Source organism: Triturus cristatus, chromosome 11, assembly GCF_964204655.1.
Source record: "Triturus cristatus chromosome 11, aTriCri1.1, whole genome shotgun sequence".
Taxonomy (NCBI): Eukaryota; Metazoa; Chordata; class Amphibia; order Caudata; family Salamandridae; genus Triturus; species Triturus cristatus.
In genome coordinates this window covers 859,159,995-859,173,165 of record NC_140594.1, presented here as the reverse complement: position 1 = coordinate 859,173,165, position 13,171 = coordinate 859,159,995, and the positions used below count along the sequence as shown (strand labels likewise).

The 13,171-nt window shown below is 43.9% G+C and overlaps 1 protein-coding gene across 3 annotated transcripts in view; it reads left to right on the top strand.

Moving 5' to 3' along the window:
* Positions 1-11,458, top strand: part of SNORC (secondary ossification center associated regulator of chondrocyte maturation) — a 308,685-nt gene extending 297,227 nt beyond the window's left edge. For all 3 annotated transcript variants that reach the window (XM_085634694.1, XM_085634695.1, XM_085634696.1), the window contains exon 3: positions 9,624-11,458. In XM_085634694.1, the coding sequence (XP_085490820.1) occupies positions 9,624-9,733 (110 nt within the window). In that variant the 3' untranslated portion in view covers positions 9,734-11,458. The remainder of the gene's footprint in view (positions 1-9,623) is intronic.
* The last annotated feature ends 1,713 nt before the right edge of the window (positions 11,459-13,171 follow it).

Genomic DNA, 13,171 nt, shown 5'->3' with positions numbered 1-13,171 from the left:
CCAAAGATTTGGATGATTGCATTATTCATGTGAAACATACTTTCTTCCTTATGTTAATGTTTGACCACAAACAACTACTGCACGGAAACTAACCGTTTTTTGTATGTATAGTGTGTGCCCACGGTTTGTTTAATCTTGTACAGGGCTCCCACCCTGGGGATTTCAGTGTAGGAGCATAGGGTAAATACTCCTTCCTTGTGTGCACCACTCTAATAATTTTTATTTACAAAATATTGTGTCTTAACTATCAGGTGAGCATCACTCCATAATCCCCAATTTACTAATGCGATTTTTTAAAGTGAGGCAAGTAGCCTACAAACTAGGGCCCATCAACAAGAGCCAACCAAGTCCATGTCAGAATGCTCAATAGGTGAGAGAGCCCACCCAGTCTGATAGACAGTGGGAAGTAGAGTGAAAAATATTGCATATACTACAAGCCACCCGCACATGCCCTGCTCCCCCCGGTCAGTAGAAAGTCAAGTCAAGGGAATTCCAAAGAATACAATGTAGCCACCACATCACAGCACCACCAACGAGGCAAACGCCTTTCTAAATAAGATCAAATATTGCCATCTGACATGCCTGGAGTAACCCCTGCAGGTTGTCCTCTAGTCTTGGTACCGTGGAGCTCACAAAGCTCGAAGTGGACTACCTGCGGGAACATGTCTCGGGATGTGGTGAGCTCCTACCATATCTCAGGGAAGCTTCTGTCTCCACTGCCCTCATCCATTCCTCGGCTGCCTGCTGTTTAGTAGGCCGGTTCACTTCTTGCCACTGAATAGAACTGCAGGCTCGAGGTGCATTGTCCCCTTGCCATAGCTTTCCAGCCAGCCCCATGCTGCAGCAGGATCCAGAAAGAAATGAGTCATCTCCTCCGCCTGCACTCTCAAGCGGGCCAGGAAAAGCAGGGAATAGGGCAACCTCAGCTCATGAAGTCTTCTCTTAACTGTGATGAAAGAAATGCACTGAGTTTGAACCTGGTAAGTAAAGTCAGGATAGAGTGATACTGCAGCATTCTCCATCACGAAGAGGCCATGGTTGCGGGCTTGCTGAAGGAGGAACTCTCTATTGCAGAAAAGGAGGAGACAGGCCACCACTGGGTGGGGTGGGGCCCCCACTTTAGGAGGGAAAGCAGGGACTCTGTGTGCCCGGTCCAGAGCATAGAACTTTGACCCTCTTGGGCTACAACCTCCTAGAGCAAGTCCTCCAGAAAACTAAGCATGTGATCACCCATCACTCTCTCTGTTAGCCCAATGACCCTGATGTTGTCATGGAGGGCCCTTCCTTCCTGGTCGTTCAGCCTGGAAGCCAGTCACTGAGTATGCGCCTCTAACTCTATGAGATGGCATACCGTGGTTTAAGCCTCAGGCATTAGGTCCTGAACTGATGCCTCCAAGGCAGACACCCTCCCCTCCATTCTTAGATTCCTCGCGAATGAGACCTAGCTCAATCGCAATAGAGTCAATCTTTACCTCCAGGTGCACCCGGTAGCATCAGTCGCGGCTAGTAACTTATCAAGTTTGTTGTCCATGTGGGAGGTGTCCCTGCCCCCAGCGCCCTGCTTGATCCCCTCCTCGGGGGGGGGGGCTTGTTAGGGCATCATCCTTGGATCTCTGGGTGAGACCCATACCCAGGGTGTATAAGCGAGTCCAGTCCCACAAGTCCAGTATGGAAAGTCAGCAGCAACAATGCCAGTAGGCGTAGCACTGTCTGCCACAACCACGGCAGTGGCAACATAGGGGCACAAAGCAGTCAGGGGGAACTAAGGCCACCCTCAGAATGAAAATGAGGAGTGGAACCACTTCCCCACCTCTCAACAAATATTGCAGCTGTCCTGAAATTCCTCCACAGGCAACCAGGGAGATCCCCAGCCAACTAGGTCCCTCAGCTCCAACAAGGGTGTCGCAAAAACATCTGATAAATACCAAGGTTTTGGAGGGGGGGGGGGTGGTGGTGGTGAAACACTAACAGCCGGGTCCATCCAGGGCAGTAACAGTCAATGCAAGGCAGGTAGCTGGGCACCTATCTGGGGGGAGGATAGTTCTCTTCAGAGAGTACCCACCCTCCATGGGACGGATTATACAGGGGCCCACACACAGCAGCGGGATCCCCTCAGGCTACCCGGCCACTCCCCCCAGAGACCAGCAGCAGGGGGGAACCGATTAGTCACAAGACCCCCATCTTCCCCTCAACCAACCATCCAGGTGCTCGTGGGCCTGGGAGGTCACCCCATCCAGCTGCAGCATTCCTCACCCTGCAGCCATGTGTGGCGTTTTGTCTACACCTCTGCAAGTCCCCCCGCCAAGAGGAAGCCATCAAGGAGGCCCAGCCTGCAGTGTCAGGGGCTGCAAGGAGTAGTGCAGGCCCCTGCTTCTGGGCCGATCCCTGAGACAAAGAGGGGGGGGAAGAAACCACCCCTCTTAAAGCACCACCCTGGGTGCCGCTGCCAATCTGCACAGGCAGGCTCCACTGTCTCGACTTTACTACGGAGCTGCAATTTTATATGTGAGGAGGAGGCGCTCTCCGTTGATCAGGAGCACCCGCTCCTACACTCGCCACCCCCACTGCAGCCTCCATAGTCTGGGGGCACTCGGGCGTCGCCCGATGCTGGGTGTGGTGGCCAGGAAGGGCTGGGGGCTCGCGGGCCAGCGAGGAGCTCTCGACGTGTTCTGCCGACAGCATGGCAGTTAGCTCCACCCCCCCAAGTAACTGGGACATTATGGTAGATGTATGTTGTTTCTGATGTGCTTCTTATAAAGCACAACCGCATTGGCTTCTTGGTGCTTAGAACTATATTTTTGGTACAGTAAGCATAAGCTAAGCAACATATGAAAGGAAAGTCTTAAGGACGTCTCTGAAAGGGAGGATTTGTTTAATCTGTCTCACTCCATGAGACAATCGAGTCCACATCCTACCATCTAAGTATCTAAAAGTACGACCCCCTCTTAAGGCTCTTCTTTTAGATGTGACTTTAAAGCAGGAGTTGACCCTCACAATGAAGAGAGATGTCCAACGTTGAGTAATTTATCAAAGATGAAAGCCAAAACATTTCTCTCTGGTAGTACACCTTATGGATTGTTTGTGCACCTGAGATATGATAATTTTTCTTTGATGCAAGATCACCTGCTGCGTTCTGAACGTGTTTCCATTTTTATTATCCTACAGTAATTGCAGATACAGGTACAAAATATTGCAATAATCCAATTTGGAATCCAGGCATGCCAATATATTGTTGACATACATCTCTTTTGGGAGAAGGGGAAAGGAGCATAACATGCGCTGTAGATCATATTTATTTGGGATTGCATTGATAGTTCACCATTTAAGATATCACTAAAGATTTACCTTAGCTGCCAGACATGGGAACATGCCCTGGCTACTGGGCCACACAGCCTCTACACAGCGAAGTTTATTGTTTCTCAGAATAATTAATTATGACGTGTTTGGAATAGTTTCTAAAATCTGTATGCCATCCACTGTTGGACTGACTTCATACAGTTGTGCAGGCGAACTAAAGAAGCTGGAGCATGCTCATTGAGGTGGATCATCAGTTGGGTATTATCTGTGTAGGAAAGTGTCTCTTTTTTGTATGGTCACCTCCCATTTTTTGCTCCAAATGCAGATTGGCAGCTCCATTATGGTACCACTAAAATAAGTAATGATTTTTATGCCCTGGGCGACGTGGCATGCACACAGAGGGCACCTCAGAGGTTACCCCTTGGTTCCCCCTCAGCTTTACTGTGCTTTGGCTGACCAGCCCGTGCTTGCCCATGTCTGCGGCTGCCAAGAAAGCATTCTGACCTCCTGCCTGGCAGTGAGGTCACTCCCAGGAGTCAGGAACAAAGGCATGGGCACAAAGAAGTTCACACCTCCCTCCTCCCCAGATGGCTAGTGAATTGGCACATCAAAGCAGTGAGCTTCAAATGCTATGTCGCCTATGATATGCGTCTGGGCTGTCGGTCTGAGGGGGAAAGAGACCTCCCCTTGCCCCAGACGTGCTTGCACCTGGGCAAGGTGGGAAATTAGCTATGCAGGAGGTGTACACCCCCAGGAAGGCTGGCCACACCTCTAGGGTGGGCAACTTGTCTGTACACCTATAATTTAATTCTGCCATCTTTAGGAGGGCAGAAATAGTGGGATCTGGGCAGAAAAGGTGGCCTACAGCACTGGATGTGGTCACCTCTGGGGCAGACTAGCTGCAAGGGCTAGCCGCCCATTGGCTACTAGCTACATACCCTTAACTCCCCTAAATCTAGGATTTAAGGGACCCCCCTGAAACCAGTACCTCAGATCTGAACAACTTACTTCAAAGCAGGACCAAGAGTAGACCTGTGTCACCAACAACAGGACTCTGCCTGCCAGCACAAAGCAAAAGAGGAATACTTTGTCCCTGAGACAACAGACTTGGAACTGTGTGAACGACCCTCGTCCTTGTCCAAATCTCGACACCCCAGAAGAGAGGGACCCTTGTAGAAGCCAGAAGCACCCTCAGTCTCTCCTGCAAACTGCACGTAAAAACACTCACCACATCTACAAATCACTGGCCATCAGGCCCTCCGAAGGATCGCCCAAATCCAGGTAGTCCAGTGCATTGTTGGAGTTGGAGTCTCGTCTGCCCTGAAGTTTCAGTTTACTTCCCCGGATGCAGTGAAGTTCCAGAATCTTTTGTTGTGCTTTCTGTTGCCAAGGCTAGTTGGTCATCAATCCGGTAACCAACCCCCACACTCAACACTGCAACTACAGAGAACACCGTCATTCATCATCCGACGTCAGCAGCTGTGTACCTGTTGTGTATTTGCATCTTGTTTCTTGTAACACTGTGTAAGTGGTAAAAACAGCACCACCCACAGCTTACGTTTAGCTCCAAGGACAGCCAAAGAAACTCTGCACCTGGACTCCATGGACCAAGTCAAATTGATTTGACCTTTGTGGCCTGTCCTGGGGCCCTCATGACCATGTACCTATAAGGGTCCCAAGCAGCTCGATCTGCAAGTGACCAATTGTCACTATTGGATTTTGCCATTGACCGCAATGTTATTTAGTCTATGTATTTTACTGCACTGATTTAATATTGCCTCAAAATGTATAACTCTGGTTATATGTATGCTATTCTGTTCATTTTGGTGTCTAATTTAAGATTAAAATACTCTATTTTTATAACTTTGTGTCGGATTTCTCTTGAGTCGTGTCAATTACTTATAGTCCATGTCGGTACTCTGAAATGCTTAACACATGTTAAAACTAGCATTAAGAACTGTATTCGAATGAGGTCCCTGATCATTGATAAAGCCCAATTTGCTAAACGCAGACATGCTTGGGCAACAATGTCTTCATATGGTCGGTTAGCCCCCGCATCTTATTTATCCTGCACTTACTCCCTGTACCTAAAAACCAGCTTTATGGCCGCCAGACTGGGCAAATGGCAATTTTTAAAAGATCTTCCCGTCTGGCGCCGTTTGTCAGAGGCCGTAATCTGCAGGGGGTGCGGCATGTCTCCCGAAACCATGGAGCATATAGTCTGTCTTTGTCCATCTTTTATGTCACAACGTAGACGTAAACTGAAAACTGAGTGGAACAGGCTGGGAATCCGAACGTGCAGACAAGCAATTATTGCAGCATTAATGCCAGAAAACACAGGTCTAAACATTGCTTTTACAATTTTCTTACGAAATGCTTACCGCTCTCTTAAGTAATTACGGGCTGGTTCGCTTTTATGCTTTTTTAAGAGCTATTTCTTTTTATTTTATGATTTCTCAACTGCTGCATATACCTCTTTATTGAACTGTTGCTTTGCACAATTGGCTGTCACTTTACGGTCCATGGTCTGTACTCATGGTCCTTGTCAAAGACTTGTATCTAAATGCACTTTAAATGTTAAACTGGACATTGCACTTTGCACATTAAGTCCTTTTCCATTGATAGATTGGTGAAGTTTTTTATTGTATTTTGAAGTTTCTATTAACTACCGTTTTTATGCAAAGGTTCTGTATTTAAAATGTTTTGCTGTGTAACTTTGAGCTGATCTTTTAAAGATATTTTTTTATATCTAAATAAAGTATACCTACCACTACCACATGTTCATCTAGTAAAGCCTGAATGCTCTTTGCCATGCTACCAGGACTACTCTAAAGATGTATTAGTGTGAATCCAAGCACCATCTTTGGGGCATTGTAACAATATTACATGGTGAGGCTAACCAGCCATACCACCTAATATTATACTTTCCTACAACCTGCATATGAGAAACAGTACAGCTGATGGTTGAATAGGTTTGGAAAGCGGGTGTACATCTAGGATAAAAAGCACCAGATATAATGATGAACTTCTCATGAAGATATTAGAGCAGGCAAGAAATGCTTAGCTATCTTAATTTACTGTACTTAATCCTCTAGAAATGATGTGAATCATTGCAAAACTGTCCTTGATTTCCCAGCCTTTTTAAGGTGTTAGATTGGTGTACTGTGAATCACTGTATCAAACGTAGAGAAGCGATCCAAAAGGATCACACCTGCTAATTCTCCTTCATCTAGAACCATTCAGACCTGTTCCTTAATAAGCAGTGTTGCAGTTTCCATGCCTCTTCCAGGCTGAAAGCCACACTGCTGGTCATTCAAGTAATTGTTTGTTTCCAGATATTCATATAGTTAACGCTACAACTCTTTCCAGAATCTTTTCCAGTGCCAGCAGAAGAGTAAAGTTTTGATAATTTGCTATATGTTCTGGATATAAATTAGAAATTAATTCTTCGGCTGCTTGATACGATGCTTAAGTACAAGAATATCTGAAGGAATTGGCATACTGCATCTCCAACCACTGGGTTAATAAGCTGCTGGACATGAGCAGGTTATGGCTTAAAAAGAGATCCTGGTATTATCTCCATTGTTAGGGATTCCACTGTTTGTGTATCTGGGAAATAAAAGAATTTCCATTCAACCAACAACTGATTCATTTTTCTTGGTCACCTCAGAGCTTTGATAGAGCTTCAGTCAATGTTGCCATTTATATTTCCAGGTCAGCTGAAGGTTTCAGTCGATTCTGAAAAGCTGCAATATCATAAATACACAGGATTATATTGTAAACAAAGGGAGCGATTTGTCAAACAGGTCCTTAGAGGGGAAAATGTTGATATCAACACATTTATGGTCAGTAAGGGATTTTAGTACCTCAAAGACCTTTTTTTGAGTCCTTCCAACTGCTTGAATTTGAATCCTTAAATATTCTGGTTGGCCATAATTATAGCATTTGTTTATTTAAAACTGCTGTTTATAGGAAATAAGATCTTACTTCCAATATTCCCTGTGCCATCTGCGTCTTTATTTTTATGATTTCAATTACTCACTGTAGACCTTGCAACCATAGGGTTGTCTTCCCCCAAATTTTTGTTGCCTACATACCTCTATTTTTGTGCTGAAATTGACAGAGTTTGTAACTTCCTCCCAGACAGTCAGACAATAGAGGGATTAGGTGTGCCTGAATGGGCCATCTGCTGTTCAGGATGGAGTAGTGGGATGAAGCTGAGCACAACCCACTTGCAACTGAATAGGGTGTTCTCTGCCTTCACACAAAAAACTAATCACCTTCACATTGTCAATGCAGCCAGCTTGGAGCCAAGGCAGGGAAGGCAGGAAATTCCGTGCACTTCAAAGAACCTTACTAGAAGTTTCTACCACATTCCAGAGGAAGGACACCAGCCGATAAAAAAGAGGACCTTCTGACCGACTATTCAGTTCACTCCTGGGCCTATGGAAAGATTCTCACATGACTGACCACTGCTGTGACCTGCTGAGCAGTATGCAAGGATGCTTTGCTGTACCTGGAAGGATGCTTTGCTGTACCTGGAAGGATTGCTTTGCTACCTGGAGCCTGCCTTGAACCCTCAGAGGCTAACCCTGCTGTTGTGATTTTCATCTGAACCCAGGACTATCCGAGAGACTCTTAAGGGCTAGTTTGATGGTCTCCTGTTCACAGCCTCAGGGACACAAAGGGCTAACACCCTCTTGAACCCGCACCTGGACCCAGCCTGAATGAGTCCTGACCACCCAAGTGGTGTCCCGCAACGTCCTGGACCCTTGGTTGTAAAGGTGTCCAAGAGGCCTAATACCAAAACTAGGACATAGACAATGTTTTGCAAAAAACTGTTCTGACAGCCAGGAGGAGACTGGGACCAAGCTGCTTGCCTATCCACCCAAGGTGCATCGGTGGTCAGATTGACTTCACAGCTTCTCCCGCTATGTTCTTCTCCACAACAGCAAATCCTGTTCAGTGGTCCTTCTCCAAAGGGGTATCGGAACACCTGGAACTGTCTTTGGCTACAGCCGCTTGCTTCGTCCCACTTGAAAGTCTCGACTAAGTCTCAAAACATAGAAATATTCACCGCAGCATTGACCCAAGGCTCCCTGACAATGACGCTCCCTCACCGTACACAGCCTACAGCTTTGCCCCCTGCATTTTCCCTTCTCAGAACATTTTTCTCAAAACATTTTCTAAGTTCAAAGGTAAAAGCTGACCGGGCCCAATTCACTTCTTGTATCAGAACTGCACTCCATCGCGGTCGGACACATTTTGCAACTTTTACCCAGTCTTGCGTGATTAGATGTCCTCAGTTGATGCTAGTTTTTATTAAAACTTTAAAAAATCAAAGCTCCAGTTCTACTGATTGGATTTTTGTTGTTGTATTGTCAAATAAATTAATAAAATGTACTCTTTTTTTCTACATTGGTATGGGATTTCGACTTGTGTTGTGTTTTTTTTTTTTTTATTCAAATTCTCATTTACTGGCACCGGTACTGTGATATATATATATTTTGATGAGTTTTTCAACTGTCTCTCCAAATGCACTTTACATCCTATGTGTAAAATTGTTGCTAGCACCAGTATTAATATAATATTTCTCGACGAGTTTTTAAGCTGTCTTTTTAATAGTAATTCTAAGACAAATTGTTGTTGTGCTCTTTTTATATGCAGTGGTTTTTATCAACTAGGCATATTTAATACATATGAATTTGTGTTTCACTTTATTACTGTTAGTGTGCTGCATAAACACTTTATGCATTGCCTCTACGTTAAGCCTGACTGCTTTTTGTGCCAAGTTACCCATGGTTAAGCACAGATTAATTTAGTGACTTTTTGTGGTTCACCCTGCAAGTGATTATGGCTGTTACTTCACCCATGCTCACACCCCAGACAACCAACAACCCAATTTCTCACACTCACCATACCAAGGGTTCTTTGGGTTGTGACATCGACGTTGAGCTAAAGTGTTTGGCATGTGTCAACAATCAATGAAGTGAACTGCAAATGGAAGATCACTGAAAGAGCTTGACTATAACTGTGAAAAATCTTAGAACCGATCATTGGTCTAGTGAACTCCTCACATTCCAGCAAGATAGCACAACTTCTTGGGTGCGCACTAGTGAGCTCTGCAGTGATCTACAGGTTGCATATTCAGATATTCGCCTTTCATCCTTCGGAAGTTGACTCCCAATTTTGATTAGGGAATTAGAATTATGTATAAAGATGTTCTTTAAAAGTGCTATAAAAACAAGAGATTAATAGTGTTCTGCTACAGAATGCACTAGTGAGTGGAGTGTATGCTCACTGTCGTCTCTCTTCATCCTCCACAGGCTCGCTGGGCTCTGGAGCCATCGCCACTATTGTGATTGCAGCTCTCCTGGGTTCCTCAGTCATCGTGGCACTCCTCGTCATTACTCTAAGGAAGTTTTCAGCGTCCTGAACACAAGAAAGCTTTACAAGTGTATCTCCCCTCAGCGGCCTCTCTTGAGAGGTTCCTTCCTACTGTTTGCTTGCATGCCTTTCCTCAAGGACCTTTACTTTCTATGTGCAAGAGTGCTCCTTCTTTCAGTAGTGTTATCTTCCCATGCTTTTGTCCTGTCTCCCAGCATTTTTTACTTCTGTATCCCTTAAATCTTCAGCTTCTTGTTCACATATCAGCCCAATTTGTTTGGTGGTCTTCACTTCCAGTGTCCATGGGTGTTCTTCTTCTCAGCAGTCTAGTTTTCTTATTTACATATTTCCCTGGCCACTTCCTGTCTAAATTATGCTTCCCTGAGCATTCTTATCCCCATGTATGTAAGCTTTCATTTCCAGCACTATCTCTTCTTTCTGAGCGTGACTACCCTTTGCATCAGTGGTCTCTTCTTTTTATCTGTTGGAGAACCTTTCCTGAGCAGTTGTATCTTCGTGTGCATCAGTATTCCTTCCCTAAGGGATTTCTTCCTTCCGTGCACAAGAGGCCATCTTGTTGGTGGTCTCATCCTCCCATGCGTAAGATACCTTCCCTCAGTTGTTTCTTGCTCCTGTGAGGCGGGCCTCCCTTCTTTCTTTCTATCATGTGTATGTTCCATGCTGTAGATGTGTGTGTGTCTCTTCACTTTGCAGTCTTTGTATGTGCACCTTGTTTCAGTGCTCACTTATTTCTGTGTGTAAGAGCCCACCATCCATTGTTGGTGCACAATGCTCACTTCTAGGGGCATTAGCAGATACCTAACACACACACACACCCAACATCACCCTACAAGGTGTTAGTTTGTACCTGCATTGATATGGTTCACGCTCTCTAAAACCTCAACTTTAACAAATAAACTCTCCCTCCAACCTGTAATATCTCACTTCACAACATATCATACCCCAAAAATCGAACATTGCCAAATGGTAGGAAATCTTCTTCTAAGAAGTAATATCTCACATCACAAGATAATATGCTCTGCCTTGTAATGTCACCTCTTGCCAAGATAGAATGCCCCAGCATGTTACCCGATTACATGCTATCACACTTTGCGATGGAATATCTTTCTTCGTGATATCACACTCACAAGATTCAGCACACTTTAGAGTTATCCCAGACTTTCTCATTTTTAATCGGTTACAGTTTTGCATTTTTTCCATATTATTTCGTATAAAAGGGGTTTCATGGTAAAGTAGGACAATTCTAGTGATCTCCATCTTCGGATGTTCCATTTGTTTACAACTAATATCTGATATTACCAATTTGAAAGTGTAACTCAGTTGTTTGCTTTAGCACACTTGTAATTTGCTCCAAAGCCCAGCTTACATGGGATGCGTCGCCAAGTGTGGCAAATGCACCTGTGTTTTAGTGCAAAAGATGGAATTATTAGCAGAATTTTTTAGCAAACAGTGCCTCTGTCACGAACATGCTTTCAGGATTGAATCGTTGTATAGAAGTGACATTGGTGCCTAAAAGTTTGTTGCTAAGAAAAAGGACAGAATACTTACTAATAAATGAAATGTGCCTGAGAATCGCGCGAATCAGAATCATGCCAAGGCAATGTTTTTACTCTGTTATCTGTTTCAAGTTTTTTTTTATTCCATGGATTTGTATTCAATACTGCTGGTTTAGTAATTATATTTCATGGCTTTACCACTGTATCCATCTATTAAAATTATGTGATGTTTAATTATTAAAAAAATAACTACCCGGTGACATTTGAAGCGTACATTTTGAGCAAAATGCGATAACTCTATTTTTGTGGGGGCATAATACTAACAAAGAAAGTGAACAAGTTAGTGAAACTACATAATGGCTTGCTAAGGCGAAAAGGTTTTCAAACTTCGGAGAGTCGCCGTTTAAGATGTCTATGGGAAAGCACTAAACACCTTCGCTATAAAGAGAGGTCACGACAATGAGGCATATAAACGGGTAAGTAGGAAAGAGCGGCTTCTTCTCCTCTAACACTGTCTGACAGTTCATGGGGACGAGCCGCACACATCACGCATCACGTTTGTAGCAAGTCTTCAAATCTCACACACCTCAACATAACTCTCCCATGCAAGCCATATACATCCAACACTCTTCCAAAGACACACCTTTGAAAGGGCACACGGGAACCGTTGGAAATTGAAGTGCTTCGTATCCTCCTAAGGGGTGTGAAGCATTATGAAAATCCTGCAATACAATACAATAAAAAGGACTAGTTTGGGCTTTCTTTAAGATACAACCTACAAAAGATCTGCCTTCCTGGAAATTGGCAGACAATTTTACCGATGTCTGATACAATACAGTAATCCATGTGGCCTCTGTTTTGTCTCAATCCTTCCACCTCGGATACCACTTGCTGCGTATTGACCTTAACGACAATCTCATCGGTCTATAACCTCTACAGTACCGTGATCTCATGGTTGACAATGATACACTGTTCACTATGTGAGTATTGGTTCCTGGTGAACGTATGCATGCCAGAGGTTCTGTTCTTCACTTTAGTGATAGATCAGTGACACCTTTATGTACTTCCTGGTCAAGACTATTCAGTCATTTTACTTCTCAGATTTATTGATGGGGTCTTTTTTTTGTACGTGTATTCGATGCAATGGTTTGTACCACACAATCACCCATGCAAAACATTAGTAATTGACATAAATTGTTTTTTCATTGTTCACTTGTGACATATTCACAATCCTCCAATATGCATGTGTGTTCTCTCTTGCTATTAGCTACCCAAGCCTACACTGATTTGGAGTTTAAACATATCCTGTTTAAAGAAATTGTTTCAATTGCACCCCTCTTTTCTGGAAGAATATCTGGCTCTTCTTGAGAATACTGGGAAACAACTAGTCCTATAACGTACAGGAAGGTCAAACCAATTGACCCAGAAAATGCTTTAAGCCCATTGTCTAATATGCAACCATAGTCTACTACTGTGTTAAAATTCTATCCCATTGCGTTTGTGATTGGATAAGTCCTGACCATGGCTTCCAAAAAGTGACATCATGATAATAATATAATGAATAAAGTACCCCCTGCCATGCATTATAAGGGTAGTGCAAGCCACAGAGGAGTTTCATAACCATATAAAGTAATAAGGCTGAAGGCCGAGTTCTTTTATAAGGTTATGGAACTCCTCTGTGGCTTGCAATATCCTCATCATGTACGCCAGGGGGTACGTTATCCCATGTAATACATGGTCACACCATCACCTGTCCCACAAACCACTTAAAACCTTGGTGCATTGCCTCTTCGTATGAAAGAGAAAGCATGTTTGCAAACATGAAGTATAAAAATAAACGTCTAGTGCAAAATGAAACACATCAAAAACCGGTTAGATATTTGTTGCAAACCGATATTAGAAACAGTTCAATACAAGTAAGTTTTAAAAAATATAAATGGAAAAAAGCTGCAATAGCTTGGAATGTGTAG